Genomic DNA, 15895 nt, shown 5'->3' with positions numbered 1-15895 from the left:
TTCCATCATTTTCTCTATCTGTTATCTAATAATACTTTAATCCTATAATGTGTGTATTTATTTCAATACTTTCTATCAATAGTGTTATATTACATATAAAATAGCTATTAAATAAGATGACAATAATAATAAAATAAAGTTTAATGATACAATTAAAATAAAAAAATAGGCGCGTTTTTTAAATTGGCTTATCATATATTGATCGATAATAAATATTTTATGAAAATAAATGAGATATATAAAATGTTAACGAATAATTTCAATATTTATTTTTAATCCTGATAACATTTTCATTAGTTTGATTTTTCAAAAGATAAGAAGATCATTGTTGATAATTTTACAATCGATATTGAACAAATAGGTCAAAAATCTCGATATAACTCTCATATACTTTCTGACCATTTAACAGAAACTGTGATGATAATAATCTATAAAGATATGTGCCTAATTTGTGAAGTTAAAGTTAATTGATAATAGATAAATTTATGCATCATCATTATAATTGATTATAATTACAAAATACGTTAACTCAAAGTTATTAATAATCGAATGCTACTTTTTACAATTATAACCTAAAATTTGTATTACTGTTATTTTATTTTCATTCTTCCGTCATAACAATGTCTTTTAAGAAGGATTTAAAGTTACTTTTACGTCCATATTATTTAATTAATATTATTCTTAGTGTCTCTTATATCTTTACTAAAAGACTTCCTTTCATTTGTCATTATATATTTCCACAATCAGAATGTGAACTTGATGGAGTAAGTAATAATTAATTTTTTATTAATAATAAGAAAATTATAATTATAATATATCATATATTTCTTCATTCCACACATATTTTCAGAAAGAAACAGAAATTCTGTTTTTCCTCATGATAGTAATAATGATTAGGACACGAAAAACTGGAAGCGTAACTATGATCAATTATTTATCATCCAGTTTTGTTTACACTAAGGTTGCCAATTTGGTTTTATGGTTTTATGCTGACATACGCATGGGAATTTTATTTGCAATTATTTTTATCCGTATGTATCGATGAACAAATATAAGAAATCCCTCGTTTTCTTGCTGGATTAAGAAACATATCATAATATAAGTGTATTTACAGTATGTGGTTTAATATTGCCCGAACCTACATATCAAGGACCAGAAAATATTATTTATTTACGTGGTGCAAGTGGGTTGCAAGAAGAGTTAATGCGAGATACTAAAATAGTTTGGGTTGTAGCATTCTATACTGCATGGAATCCAGCTTGCGTTAACTTTGCTCCAATTTTTTCCGAACTTTCAGCAGAGTGAGTATAATCTTATTATACAAATATTTTTATATATATAAATATATTAAAAACAAGATCATATGATACAGATATGCTTTGGACAATTTGAAATTTGGTAAAGTAGATATAGGAAGATATCCTGATGCAGGTGTTAAATATCATATTAGTGATGCTAGTACCAGCAAACAGTTGCCTACTGTGATATTATTTAAAGATGGAAAGGAAATAGAAAGAAGACCACATGCTGATCATAAGGGCAAACTCGTCAAATTTCTTTTTTCTATGGTATATATTAATTAAATTAATTCCTAATAATCTATAAAAGTATAGTAATACAATGCATGCTTTTACATTATCATAATCTTGTTTCTATTTTATTATAATAAGAATATTACTTTTTTAGGATAACGTAAAAGCAGCATTTGATCTTAACAATGTCTATAGAGAATGTAAGAAGAATCATACTAAAAGAAAAGAAAAGAAAGCAATAAAGACTGAGTAATACTATTTAAATATTTAATAGTATTAGATAGTAAACTTTATTAGAAATGGTTTCTACTATGTAGAAAATCATTCAATATAATCTTTATAAACCAAAGCTTAGCTCAAAATAAATTTCAAAGCTCTGTAAATACTTCCATTAGATCCATTATCTTTATAAGAAATTTTGGTAACAGTCAAGTTTACTGTTATATTTTTAGTGTTAATCTGTTATATATAAATTTTCTTTGAATGCAAATATCAATTATCGATTGCTTTTTAATAATACTTATACATACTCATATGTCACATATTTACATATTTACAAATAGACAATATAAATTATATTGGTGGCCATAATAAAGATATTTCCGAATGTGTTGATTCTGGTAACCACTTCTGATAAGCAGACAAAAGGACTAGAGAAAAAATATAATTAATATATGAAAATTAAATTTGAATAATCAATACTGCTAAGGCATATATATACTTACAAGTTTTATCTTTATCCCAAACATCTATTAATTTACATTTTGACATAATTCCTTCTGATATTAAAGCTTTTGTTATTGCTTCTGTACGTGGTAATAATCTAAAAGACAATTTTTCATTTAATAATTTATGATATTAATGAATTGTAACATTTTCAAGACAATATGCAAAAACATACTTAGCCCAGGATTTATTTACGCTGGCTGGCGTAGATAACAATGAAGGTACAAATTTTTTTAATTTTGAACACACTTCACCATTTAAAAAAAACTTTGCAAACCATTTTACTCCTTCTACATTCATCGGATGTTCTATTTCCATCATTGGTAATTGCCAACCAGCTCGACCAAATGTACCTGTTATGTGACACAGAACTTTTCCAGAGTCAATGTCATATCTAAATTAAAACCGTATTTTAGTAAATAAATTATCAGTCACTTATTACAAATTATAGAAGTCTTTGATACACATAACTATTAAAAATAACGTCAGGAGAATATAATACTGACCTTGGGGAAGGTTCCATTAGAGGTTCACTTAATGTACATAAGGTTGGAGCAAACTTTGGTAGCCATTCTGGTTCTATCGCAGTTACACCACGCATATATAATTTATTAGTTTCGTATATTTCTTGATAAATAACCCATTCTGGACTTGTCTTTCGAAGAACACACGATGAATGCATAAATACAGGATCTTCCATTTCTGCAGTTCTGAAAATGAAAATGTATTATATTAGTATAGTACAATAAAAAACATAATTTTTGTTATACTTACTTATAAGCATATTTCCATTTTGCTTTATCTTGATCTTCAACCTCTTCTGAAGATACTTTCCGTGCGACTTGATCTGCCATACCAGCAAGAAGTATTTGACGTAGCAATTTTGCTTGTATATCCGTAGGAGGAGACATGCTGTATCAAACGAACAAAATTATAGAAAATACTTGCCTCAGTTACATTTGGCTTTCAAATAGTATTTACCTTGGATCAATAATAAGATTTATGTTTGGCACATTTAGGTTTATCTCATTAGTCAATTGCTGTCGGAGCTTTTTAATTTCTACAATTGCTTTATGACGCAAACCATTTTCTTCGCAAAAAGATATAAGCTTTCCTTTAGACCCTGCATATTCAGCTGCTCCAATTGCTTTTATCAAAACCATTGGATCGCCTTTACACAATTAAATAACATATATTATATTAAAATAAATATATTAAAGGACAAACATGTATATTGCTATTAATTTGTTAGATACAAGATTATTTGATAATATACATACCAAGAAGTAAACTATTGCCAATTTTAGCCCAAATACGTCGTGTTTGCAACCACTTATTTTTTAATTTACCCTCCATGTTAAGACTTTCTATTAAAACTTCTTGAACAGAAAGAGCTGCGACCATACAAATTGTATATTGCAATAGATTATGTTGATGTGACAATGCTAACATTTTTCCATATCGTGGAGCAACTGGAAATGCTGCTATGCTGCGTCCAAGTGGAGTTACTTTTGCATTAAATGTATCTAAAATATGATGATAATGTGGTTAATGAAAATGAACATAACAAGCAATATCATGATCTTTTTACCTTCTTGGTATAGAGAAGATCGTTCTAGAGCACCTAGAGTTAGAAGACGTGTTTCAGCAGTTTTTAATTGTAAAGGATCTGGTGCAGTTGGAAATGGAAAATTAACGACTTTATTAATATTCATAACTTTCATTTGTAAAACTAAATCATCAACTGGTTTTCTTTGAATCTCAGACACACTAAATTTTGGAAATTGGTCATTGAAAACTGCAGAAGAATACAATCTAAAAAAAGAAATGATAATAAAAAAGGTATATTCATAAATGTGTCAAGTGTTATACATCGTTAATAAACCAGAATAAATATCATCGTGTTACCTGTAACAATGACCAGGTGCCGTTCTGCCAGATCTACCTGCACGCTGATTTGCAGCAGCTTTACTCGTATAACAGATATGATACGTACTCACGCCAGTAACTTTATCATACATTCTCATTTTGCATCGACCACAATCAATGACATATTTTATATTCGGTATTGTCAATGAAGTTTCTGCCACGTTCGTTGATACTACACACAAACGACAGTTTTCTGGAGGTTTTTCAAAAACCTGTATAAAACATTTCTTGTTTAATCTAACTATTCGAATAATATTGCATAATTACTAAAAGTTTATATGTACCCTGGCTTGTTTATAACTAGGGAGTAGAGAATAAAGTGGTAGAACCCACAATGGTTGTGCATTTGATAATCCTTTTAAGAGAACAGCATCATCATCTTCGCTTTCACCTTCATCTAAATTACTTTCCTCATCTCCATCTTCGATATCAACAATATCTTCATGCGTATCGTCCATAGGCAGTATCGAATAGCTATAAAATTATTTCAAAGAATTTTTATAACTTTTTAACATTTTTTAAATATGTAAAAATAAAAGTTTATGTGTACATACTTATCTAGATCAATACGCGGTAAATTAAGAGATTGCTTTTTATGTTTTTGCTTATCTCGTTTTATTGCTTCCTTGTCATCAAAGTCATCCTCTGAATTTTCTTCATCATGATCACTTTTATTTGTATCTTCGTTTTTTTCAACTTTTTGTGTTTCTAACATATTAATTTGATCTTTTTTAAATGGAAATGCTTTACGTAACTTACGTACAACTAAATTCACTTCTTGCTGGCCTATATTTTTTAAATAATATATTGTTATATATATGAAAATATTTAAAATATATTATTGAAATATTAAGAAAATATATATTTTTAACTTATATATCAAATATGAAAATACCTGTTAAAAATATAAGAATGCCTCCTTCCGGTAAATGTGTATGAATTTTTATTGCTTTTTTTAGTGCATCATTGACATAATCATCGTTAGTTCTTCTATTAAAATGTATTGTTACAGGAAATTGTCTCGACTCCACTGTAATAACTGGGGGTTTAACTTTAAATAATTTCGAATTTTCAACAAATTCTTCAACGCATAATGTTGCTGACATAATGATAAGCTTCAGTGGATCTTTCCTTTTATTACGCAGTGGCACAATACGAGACAATAATCCTATTAATATATCAGTATAAACACTTCGTTCATGTGCTTCGTCCAAAATTATTACTGAGTACTTCGTCAATAGAAAATCCTATAAAAAAAAAAATGTATATACTTATTATATTTTAATTTGTTATAACATAATTAAATATGTGGCATTACATACATTTTGTATTTCTTTTAATAATACTCCATCTGTCATAAATTTAATTTTTGTTTCTGGTGTAACGTTTCCTTCAAAACGTATAAGATACGAAACTTCCTTTTCAGTAAGATTCATTTCTTCTGCTACTCGTTTACTCATAGACATTGCTGCTACTCTCCTGGGTTCTGTTATACCAATTAATTTATTTCTTGCATAACCTGCTTCATACAGAAATTGTGGCACCTGTGTTGTTTTACCTATAATCAATTGTTTGAATTAATATTCACATACAATAATTGTTTATTCCAATTATAATATTTATTAATAGTTTTATATACATACCACTACCCGTTTCTCCAGTAATTAACACTACTGAATTTTCATTAATAGTTTCTACGATAACTTGTTCATCTGCTACAACCGGTAATTTTAATCTAGCTGCTTGAATTTCTTCTTTTCTATTTAATGTAACAAAAACTGCTGGTGTTTTAGTTACGTTGCTTTTAGCTATAGTATTTTGGGATACTTTTACTTTTAATTGTGCATCTGGTAAAGTCTTTTCATGTTCATTTTCAATGGATTTGATTTCTTCCAAATTAATATTTTTTTCTTCCGATTTGTTCCTTTCTTCTTTTTCCTCTTCTCTTTTTATAAGATTCGTTTCATTCGTAATATCAATTTCATTTTTCTCTTGTTTACATTCTAGGTCATTGTCGTTTTCACATTCATTATCACTGCACTCGGATTCGCTTTCGCTAGATTTCTAAAATAAATTATACTTTACTATATTTATTCATATTCATACCACATTTATAACTTACATCAAATCCAATAATGTTCGGATCTGAGTTAGAGAACTTCTGTTCTATGTTGTTAAGTATAGACAATCTTTTTCTTTTTGCACCTTTAATCGTGTTTAATTTAGATTCTGTATTATTTATAGCACACTCATCATCGATTGGATTAATTAAAGTTTCTACAGTAGGTGCGTTTAATTCTCTAAAGTGACGTTTCAATCCTTTTGTTTGAACTGCAGTCAAGGAAACATATTTCTTTAATTCTTCTTCCGGGGCTTGTACTTCAGCTAATTTTTCTAGTAACGTTGATCTCTGTTTAAAACGCACAAAGTGTATGTAGAATTAGAACGTGTTTAACGATAAGATTTTAATTTATTCTTTCTAACTCACTTGTAATTTTTTTTGTTTCTTTTCTACTATTTTTTCTAATTGCTTTCTACGTTTTTTAGATAATATACGCATTACTGGTATTTTCTTTTCCTTATTTTTAGTATTCCTTTTTTGATTTGGTAATACCAGAGCATTACATTCATCATAATTATCTTCTCTATGTTGTATATCTAAAGATATCTGTGAACAAAATTGAAAATATTTGTAATATTGTTAAAGAAGAAAAAAGTAATGAAGAAAATTATTCTTCTAATTATAAATAAAAATACCTTTTTGATTTCAGTATTATCTATCTCAATTTCAGATACATTTCGTGCTTTCCAATTGTACCTTTTTTTCCCCATTTTTTTAATATTCAATTCTAATTTTAACCACTTTGAATAATTATTATATTAATGACTGAACGAGTAATTATTTAACATAAACAACAATATAAAATCAATGTAAACATTGAATCGTTTTATTATCCACGTGTTATAATATTGTACGGTGTGTTATACCAAAGAATCATGAAACCTGTATACAAGGAGGACGATCGCTGTGTTATAAATGTGGCTACAATATTCAAAATGAAAGGATGATTTCTATTGCCACTAGAGAGCGCGTCTAGTCGCTTAGTCCGGTTTTTAGAAACAGTAATTAAAACAAAAACATCAAAGAGACCTATTAATTTCATTTGTTTATTTATGAAATCACACGTACTTAAATCTAAATTTAAGAACATCACCGCCGCCCTCGTGGATAATGATATGACATGACAGCTATGTGTGAATTAAGGCAAACAATTATGGATAAACAATGATATGTTAGTGCCCCATAGGTTGCACATATTAGTTTCTTACTGCCGTAGGTTTTCTATGCTGTCGTAATCCTATAGTAAGTTACCATCGGATCTCGGTCGGTAAGATAAAGGTAGTGCACTAATATTACCGATATCGGCTTAGTCATGTTACTAGAATTTCAATATATTTTTAACTTTCCTATTTCCTAGTAACTTTTAATAAAAAATAGTTATACAAACTGAATGTGTAATTAAATTCTATATGCATTTAAAAATAAACAACATTTAAAAATTTAATATAGATATTTTGTTTACAGCATCTAATTGAAAACAAAAAACAATAGAAAACTTCATTGCTTTGCTTAGAAATGAGAAAAAACGTTTTTGTGTTTTCAATTATTACTAACTAATTAAATAATTAATTGATAAGGTGTGCAATTATGGATTTTGATTGATCAAATAGTGTGCAATTAAGAGCACTTATGCATTTTTTTCTGCTATTAAGGTTCCTTATCTACGTTCCTACGGTGAATAATTCGATACTAGATTGTATTCCAAATATCGATAGTCGATCGAAATGCATTATTGCATTATGCATACATTTAAAAAGTACGGCATTACGATCTATAAATTAAATTTAGAGATCTATAAATTAAATGAAAAAACTTGTAAAAACCATTGTATCACTCTTTAAATAATAAAAAACTAATTATCTTTCAATTAATTATATAAATAAACAGTATTAAATAAATATAATTTTTAATGACGGAAGATTGGAAAAATGCAGAATATCGAAGAAAACTTGATTTTGAAATTTGTTATCCGTGTGATTTGTTTTAGATCAATGTCGCTTCTAACCATAAAGATTTTTTTGTCTCGACATTTTAATTGAAGAAAAATGAAATGGAAAAGATTTTCTATATCATTGAAAAATAATTTATAGTTTCGTCTTTTATAATTACAACTTTCTATATGATGCAACGCCTGCGTATTTAGTTCCGCATCCAAATCGATGTTACATTACGTTAAACATCACTTATTAAGCCTCATGGTAGTATTTTTGACCTCTTTAAGATATAATGTAATCGAAGTATAATCCTATTGAATTACCATGCGATGTAGCAAATCAAGAAAAATTACACTTCAAGAAATAGATATTTTCTATATGAGGAGACGAAATGGAGAGGCTGTTGTGTATCGTTCTATTTTACAAATGTATAAGTAATAAGAAATTAGTATTCATAAAAAATGAATTTAAGAGAAAAGCTTTCCCCTTCCGATATAATTTCTTACGTTTTAAATTTCGAAAGAAATGATAAAAAAAAAGTTGACTAACGTGTTTTCATCAATATGTTTGCTTCTGAGCAATCGTTGGCTTATCGAATAGACCGCACATACAGATAATGAAATCTGATAACCTTTCGCCACGTTTTATCATATAAAATTCATTTGTATAATATCAATGTTAGACATTTATTTCTACTACTATCGTGTCAAAGAATGCAATGATCTTTCAAAATAGTTGACTTGCAAAGTACGAAGTTTCTATGAAACGTGTAAAAAAAAAAAGAAAAAAAGAAAAAAAAAGAAAAAAAGAAAAAGAAAAAAGTAGAAACAAAACAAAAAGAGGGTAATATTTCTGCAAAGACATCGATACCTCTACTTTTCAATTTTTTGTTCCCATTCGTTATGGAAACAATTACGATACTTTAGCTCCGGTGGTCACCTGCAGTTCAAACTTTCAAAAAGTTATATCTCCGCTGACCTCGAGTTTTTCCATCAACTTTGTTTTTCGATAAAAAAAATAGGTAACGATAATAAAAAGAAAATTGGCATACTACCAAGGACTTTTTTTCCCCCCACCTAAAGCATCGCTTCGTCTTACTACTCTATAACCATAATATATGGAAGGCACACATGTGTAATTCATTCTGTAACATAGTATAACAGTCGCTGCTTCAATCTTATTCTATTCGTTGTTCTGTTATTTCGATAGTTCGTACTCGACTATCCCGTGAATTATTAAAAAATTTTTTCTATTAAAAAAAAACAACAAATACGCTGCTAAAGTCCTAATTAATTTATTTTTAAATCCATTTTAATTATTTATTATTTATTTATTAATTATTTATTAATTGTCGAAAAAAAAAGAGACGAAAGAAATATTTAATCGAACGTTTTTAATTTAACTTGTAATACATCGGAAACAAATTTTATTCGAACTAACGGAAATATTGAAAAAAAAAATGGAATGTAATCTTACTAATGGTGTAAAAAAAAGGGTAAGTTTTCATTCGTCATCTGCATATGTAAATCAAATCTAATTTTCGATATCATATTTCGATTTATTCGATCTTATGGTAATTTTATTTACGATATTATTTTATTTTCACTGACAAAAGTTTATATTTTTTCTTTGTTACATTAATCTTTGTTTTTAATATATCTCTCTGTTAACAAGATAATGAATTTGGTTAATTCGAAGAATTAACATACTCATAGTCATACTCAAATCATACTCTGTATACGCAGTACTTCTATAAAAAGCGTATTCTAACTGGTACGTGTTTCATTGTTGCTTCTTTTTATCATGACAAGTTTTTATTTTAACTATTTCTCAAGGACAATGCATGTAACATTACATATTTAACTATTATTGTTGGAGTATTTAATCTTGAATAATATCACTCAATATTATATATATTTCGTCAATTGGATACATAACGAAATATAACATGACAAGTCTTGCGCAATTTAAGATATATTTACAATTGCATAATTTCTCAGAAATCCCCAAAATAATCTTATTGTTCCGCGTTTGAAAAAATTATCATTTATATTCAAAATATCATCGTCGCTATATGTTTTTCCCCGATAAAAAATAAAGCGAAGATAACACGTACAGATTATTTTGTACTAAATAATTCTCCAAAGATAAAAATTCAAATAAAAATCACCAAGTTTATAAACGTTTTTATATTTTAAACATTTCCTTTTTTTTTGATTTTTTTTTTTTTTTTGATTATTCAGCATTTGCATTTTTTGGTATAAAGTAAAATTTTGTAAAAACTTTTAACTATTTTATAAATAAAAGTACCTATTTTAGATTAGATATTTAAAAGCACGAACGGCTAATCAGTCTGATAATAAGATTGTATAACAATTACCGACATGCATTCGAATAGTTTTCCTTTGAAATCAATTGCAAAATGTTTTTAACCAAGTCATATAATAAATTGTACATGCATTGTTGCAATTATCATTCGAGGTAACACATGGTTTATCGGGTATTTTTTACTTATTATTTTTCAGATTATTTTTAGAATTAATATTACATTATAATCAACTTCAAAAACAGACGCGCGTGCGGATGAAAATAATATTCAGAATTAAATCTATTTATTATATAATTGTACTAATTAAAAATAATTTATTTCTTCATAACATTCGACAATTTATAATACATATTTTAATAAATTATCACCGACCATATTTAATGGAAATTCGTCTGTTTAAATTATAAATGATTATTAAATATTAATTAATACAATTTATGTTAAATAACAATGTTCTGGGTATCACTTACTTTTTTCATCTAAAATTAAAAATATTTTTCATTGCTCAATTTCAATAATATAATAAAATAAATATGATTAATGATGATAATAATAAATTTTGCACAATATAATTTAATCGTTTGTTATTACATATTATATAAAAAATAATTTGATAAGAAATGTAAATTTCATTTCATTTAATTGCGCTTAGAGTGCTGAGAATTTATCATTTTGGAGGTCAATGATATCCGACGAGAACTGGTTCCTTTGTTGTTGGCATAACTAGCGATGAAAGTCACTTTCTTTTAACTTTCTCGCGAGCATGCCATCAGTCTTATTCCACGCTTAACACGGAATGCAATTCGTAAGCAATTTATATACGACTAATCGTCGTATTTTTGTCAGTGTGTTTTATTATTACGAGGTGTGACTTATACACGAGTTGTTGTATAAAAACAATAAAAATATATTTTGTAAAATAACTTTTGTGAAAAGTTTGTCAAAGAAAAAAATCGTTAAATTATATAGTTTGAAAAAATTTTTATCGTTCTAAGTGCATCTGCAATTAGTTACACGAAAATTATACTACTTTAATATAATTTATATGCAATGAAAAAAGAAACTATTTTCACAATCGTTTATTTTTATTTTAACACAAAAAACCTACCATGAGCGGTCATTTGACCGTTATAAAAATTCATGATTTTTAAGATTATATTCTTCGAAATCGTTTTCCTTAAATAATTATATCATATTTATGTTACATGACAGAAGTAATCAAACTTATCGAGTTTAATTGGATAATAACAAAGAATAAAAGATTAATCAATAACGGAAACTTATCGTACGCGAGATAACTAATAACCAATTGAACTTTAATAATTGTTTATTATTAAAAAACAAAAATACGTTATATAAACTCAGATAATAATCATTCTTACGATAATATCTACACACAAATATCATATTTTAACACGTTAGTTCCGTCGAAGAATTTAAGACTAATACTTCGATAAGAATTTTGTTTATCGAATAATGGGATTTCTTCGACAAAAAACGGAAAATCAAAACTCTGCGAGACAGGTAATAAATGAATTATTCACAAATTCTTTAAAGTTATACATATTATCACCTAATAATAACAAAATTAATAAACATTAGAAGAGGACGTGCCTAGTTCGTATCTTGACTTTATTTTTAAATGAAAAGATTGAAATATTAGATATAGGAAATATAGATATTATAGGAATAGGGTCTAATATTTTTGCAGACATTCGCGACAAATGTAACATCTCAAGCTCATCATGTATCAAGAGCTAAACGTGGCCAAGCTGTTGGTACTATTCGTGGTTTTCGTGGATGTACGATATGGATGACAGGACTTTCTGGAGCTGGAAAAACTTCCATATCGTTCAAGCTAGAAGAATTTCTTGTATCCCAGGTAGAGTATTGATATTATATATATATATATATAATCAAATTTTAATTAACGATTACACATTGCAATATTGAATTATATTACAGGGTATACCAGCTTATGGTTTGGATGGGGATAACGTTCGGACCGGTTTAAATCGGAATTTGGGTTTTAGCAAAGAGGATCGCGAAGAAAATGTTAGACGAGTTGCCGAAGTAGCCAAATTGTTTGCCGATGCTGGTGTAATTACTTTGTGTAGTTTCGTGTCACCTTTCGAGGAAGATAGGAGGATGGCAAGAAAAATTCACGAAAATTCGGAACTACCGTTCTTTGAGATATTCGTTGACGCGTCATTGAAAATTTGCGAGGCACGAGACGTTAAAGGTCTTTATAAGAAAGCTAGATCTGGTATCATCAAGGGTTTTACCGGTATCGATCAAAAATACGAAATACCAATGAAACCTGATTTCGTTGTTAACACGGAAAATTCAACGGTAGAGGAATCTACTGCCAAGGTTATCGAATTTCTTGAAAATCTTTCTATCATACCAAAGATGTACGGATTGGGAAGACCAGTCGATGAATTATTTGTTCCCGAATCGATGATCGATGATATTAAAATAGAGGCACAATATTTACAAGCGATTGAAATCAACGAAATCGATTTGCAATGGATTCAAGTTCTCGCCGAAGGTTGGGCAGCTCCGCTTAAAGGATTTATGACGGAGGAACAATATTTACAAGTAAATGTTCCTTTCCTTTTGAATATCTTTTTTTTCTCTTTCTCTCTTTCTCTCTCTCTTGTTATACTTCTCCAATATCCGTGCGGGAAAATAAAGAAATCTCGTTAACGTTTCAGGCTCAACATTTCAATTGCTTAACGGAAAATGGTGTTCAAATAAATCAGTCAATTACGATAGTTCTCGCTGTTAGTAGTATCGACAAGGAACGTTGTGAGAACGTTAAATCTTTAACCTTGAAATACAATGAAAAAAGTATCGCGATTCTTAGGAATCCGGAATTTTATTTTCATCGTAAGGAAGAACGTTGTTCGAGAGAATTCGGCACAAATGATCCCGGTCATCCTTACGTTAAAATGATACACGAATCAGGTGATTGGTTGTTAGGCGGTGAACTCGAGGTACTCGAAAGAATACGATGGAACGATGGTCTTGACCAATATAGATTGACTCCTAATGAGATCAGAGCTAAATATCGTCAGATCGGCGCGGATGCAGTATTCGCTTTTCAGCTTCGAAATCCTATACACGATGGGCATGCCCTTCTTATGCAGGTAACAAATGTTATATTATTTGCATAACGTTTTCATGGTGTTTCATATTAAATTTAAAAAGTATCAAACATAAGAATGATATTTTTAAAGGACACAAGAAAACGTTTGCTCGAACGTAATTACCGTAAACCAGTTCTTCTTTTGCATCCTTTGGGTGGCTGGACGAAAGACGACGATGTACCTTTGCCTGTTAGAATAAAACAACACCAAGCTGTTCTAGAAGATGGTATCTTACACGAGGATACGATTTTAGCTATATTCCCTAGTCCCATGTTATATGCAGGACCAACAGAAGTGAGAATAACATTTTATTGATAGATTTAATAACGTCGCAAGTAAACTTATACTATTCATATATTTCAAATTGTTGTTTATCGTATGAATGATATTTATTTCCACAGGTACAATGGCATGCCAAAGGTAGATTAATCGCTGGCGCTAATTTTTATATAATTGGCAGAGATCCTGCCGGTATACCACATCCGAATAAAAACGCTACACCCGATGGTAATTTATATGACAGTACACATGGTGCTAAAGTACTTTCGATGGCACCTGGTCTTCAAAATCTTGAAATTATACCTTTCCGAGTAGCCGCTTACGATATAAAAGAACAAAAAATGGCCTTTTATGATCACAAAAGACAAAATGATTTTATATTTATTTCAGGAACGAAAATGAGAGGTAAAATGTTTGAATATTTTACATCTGTTAAATAAATGAATACATAAGCAATGTTAATAAGATAATGGAGGAAAAGATTTCTCTTAAATCAAATATTTGTTACTGTTTACATTAGCTTTAGCGAAGTCTGGAGAAAATCCACCAGAAGGTTTTATGACACCGAAAGCATGGAAAATCTTATCAGAATACTATCAGAGAATAAACAATAAATGATAATTTCTCGATCAATTGGACTATTAGATATAATTTAGATAATATTTTTTACGTATTTATATTATTCAATAACATAATACTATATTGCTATTAAAAAATTCAGTATAATTATTTATTTACTAACGAAAGATTTAATGTAAATGAAATTCTAGATTAACAAAGATCAATATGGTTTCTAATATATGTTTATAATCATTCGAATCTATATTTTTATAGAAAAACAAAAAAACATTTTGTAAAAATCTTACTGATAGAAAATAAAAACTAATATATATATATATATGTAAATATATATAACGTATTAAGAAAATAATGATTCTTATCATCTTACGGGAGAATAATTAAAAGTCGTTGATTATTTAGAAATAAAATCAACGAATGAGTTTTACGTTTTCCCACCTTTTTCTAATATCTATCGACTTGGGGTACCTTTATTTAATTTTTATTAAAGGTACGGACACAGAGTATTCTTAACGTAAAATATACTTGATAGTCGAAGGATGAAAGAATATGGTAGGTGTATAGTTTTCAGCTAAAGGCTCTTTATCCTAGATAATAGTCCATCTCCTTCAAAGGAATTCATTTTAATCTGGAAGATCTGTAATAGAGTGTCCACAAATATCTAAATATATGTTTTATATTGTTTAGATATATATTATAGCCAAGGAAAATCATTTGCCTAAGCATTCGCAAACATTTAAACATAAAAAATATTCTCACTTTAACTATTATACGATTTAATATAACGGAACAAAATAAAATCTAAATATTTATCTAATTCATGCTAATATTTCAATGATCTATAGAGAAATATAATATCTGCAACAGAAATTTTGCAATCAATATTGCATCATGCAGGATGACATACAATTTTACTAATTACAATAATTAAACGATTAAAATTTACGAACTATAAATAACTTAATATGTATCACTATTTAATCAAACAAAAAATTAAAAAAAATGTCCTATCCGTGTGTGTGTGTGTGTGTGTTTTTGTTATTATGATATTAAAATTAATTTCACGTTTAAACAAAACAGATCTTTTCGAATAATAACGCAATCGTCAAAATTATCTAATATTCATTGAAAATCTTTACGAACAATGATTATGCTTTTCCGAAATACTTTCGGTATAAAAATTTAATTATAATCTATATGAAAGAAAAAAGAGAAAAAAATTAATTGAAATATATTTTTTTAATTCGTACAACATATTTTATCTCACAAATATATATATTTTATACACGAACATTTATAATGTACGCGTATTT

The 15895-nt window shown here is 28.1% G+C and overlaps 4 protein-coding genes across 5 annotated transcripts in view; 2 read left to right on the top strand and 2 right to left on the bottom strand.

Moving 5' to 3' along the window:
• Positions 1-359: 359 nt before the first annotated feature.
• LOC106785271 (thioredoxin-related transmembrane protein 2 homolog) lies at positions 360-2012 on the top strand. Its single transcript, XM_014745572.1, has 5 exons — positions 360-764; positions 851-1031; positions 1115-1301; positions 1373-1568; positions 1687-2012. The coding sequence occupies exons 1-5, from the start codon at positions 621-623 to the stop codon at positions 1783-1785; spliced, it is 807 nt and encodes a 268-aa protein (XP_014601058.1). The 5' UTR covers positions 360-620; the 3' UTR covers positions 1786-2012.
• Positions 1799-7473, bottom strand: LOC106785269 (probable ATP-dependent RNA helicase kurz). The gene is made up of 17 exons (XM_014745571.1): positions 6945-7473; positions 6676-6855; positions 6310-6597; positions 5831-6251; positions 5510-5745; positions 5083-5434; positions 4742-4973; positions 4472-4661; positions 4167-4399; positions 3850-4073; positions 3539-3784; positions 3240-3429; positions 3033-3170; positions 2765-2968; positions 2434-2652; positions 2258-2355; positions 1799-2182 (listed from the first exon to the last, which is right to left on the bottom strand). Exons 1-17 carry the CDS (start codon positions 7017-7019, stop codon positions 2106-2108), a joined length of 3603 nt encoding a protein of 1200 aa, XP_014601057.1. The 5' UTR covers positions 7020-7473; the 3' UTR covers positions 1799-2105.
• Positions 7474-9706: 2233 nt separating this feature from the next.
• Positions 9707-14681, top strand: LOC106785279 (bifunctional 3'-phosphoadenosine 5'-phosphosulfate synthase-like). 2 transcript variants are annotated; one of them, XM_014745592.1, is made up of 7 exons: positions 9707-9738; positions 12284-12454; positions 12538-13173; positions 13290-13724; positions 13815-14018; positions 14126-14408; positions 14524-14681. In XM_014745592.1, the coding sequence occupies exons 2-7, from the start codon at positions 12386-12388 to the stop codon at positions 14619-14621; spliced, it is 1725 nt and encodes a 574-aa protein (XP_014601078.1). In that variant the 5' UTR covers positions 9707-9738; positions 12284-12385; the 3' UTR covers positions 14622-14681. The 2 variants fall into 2 exon arrangements, with proteins under 2 accessions (XP_014601078.1, XP_014601077.1); XM_014745591.1 differs by lacking the exon at positions 9707-9738 and adding an exon at positions 11221-12096.
• A 319-nt stretch (positions 14682-15000) lies between these two features.
• The window catches only part of LOC106785268 (NACHT domain- and WD repeat-containing protein 1), a 57881-nt gene continuing 56986 nt past the window's right edge, over positions 15001-15895 (bottom strand). The window contains exon 17 of the mRNA XM_014745570.1: positions 15001-15219. Coding sequence (XP_014601056.1) covers positions 15206-15219 — 14 coding nt within the window. The 3' untranslated portion in view covers positions 15001-15205. The remainder of the gene's footprint in view (positions 15220-15895) is intronic.

The sequence above is a fragment of the Polistes canadensis genome, unplaced genomic scaffold (genome assembly GCF_001313835.1).
Source record: "Polistes canadensis isolate GaletaPanama2010 unplaced genomic scaffold, ASM131383v1 scaffold_47, whole genome shotgun sequence".
NCBI classification, from domain to species: Eukaryota; Metazoa; Arthropoda; class Insecta; order Hymenoptera; family Vespidae; genus Polistes; species Polistes canadensis.
This window is presented reverse-complemented; position numbering and strand designations above follow the sequence as displayed.

Excerpts from the sequence above, each read along its gene's own strand:
- LOC106785271 (XM_014745572.1), top strand. The coding sequence starts at position 621 with ATGTCTTTTAAGAAGGATTTAAAGTTACTTTTACGTCCATATTATTTA. Across the intron at positions 765-850 it reads CAGAATGTGAACTTGATGGA|AAAGAAACAGAAATTCTGTT; the intron begins GTAAGTAATAAT and ends ACATATTTTCAG. Across the intron at positions 1,032-1,114 it reads ATTTGCAATTATTTTTATCC|TATGTGGTTTAATATTGCCC; the intron begins GTATGTATCGAT and ends GTGTATTTACAG.
- LOC106785269 (XM_014745571.1), bottom strand. The coding sequence starts at position 7,019 with ATGGGGAAAAAAAGGTACAATTGGAAAGCACGAAATGTATCTGAAATT. Across the intron at positions 3,785-3,849 it reads ATCTTCTCTATACCAAGAAG|ATACATTTAATGCAAAAGTA; the intron begins GTAAAAAGATCA and ends ATCATATTTTAG. Across the intron at positions 2,356-2,433 it reads GTAAATAAATCCTGGGCTAA|ATTATTACCACGTACAGAAG; the intron begins GTATGTTTTTGC and ends ATTGTCTTTTAG.
- LOC106785279 (XM_014745591.1), top strand. The coding sequence starts at position 12,049 with ATGGGATTTCTTCGACAAAAAACGGAAAATCAAAACTCTGCGAGACAG. Across the intron at positions 13,174-13,289 it reads CGGAGGAACAATATTTACAA|GCTCAACATTTCAATTGCTT; the intron begins GTAAATGTTCCT and ends TTAACGTTTCAG. Across the intron at positions 14,409-14,523 it reads TTCAGGAACGAAAATGAGAG|CTTTAGCGAAGTCTGGAGAA; the intron begins GTAAAATGTTTG and ends TGTTTACATTAG.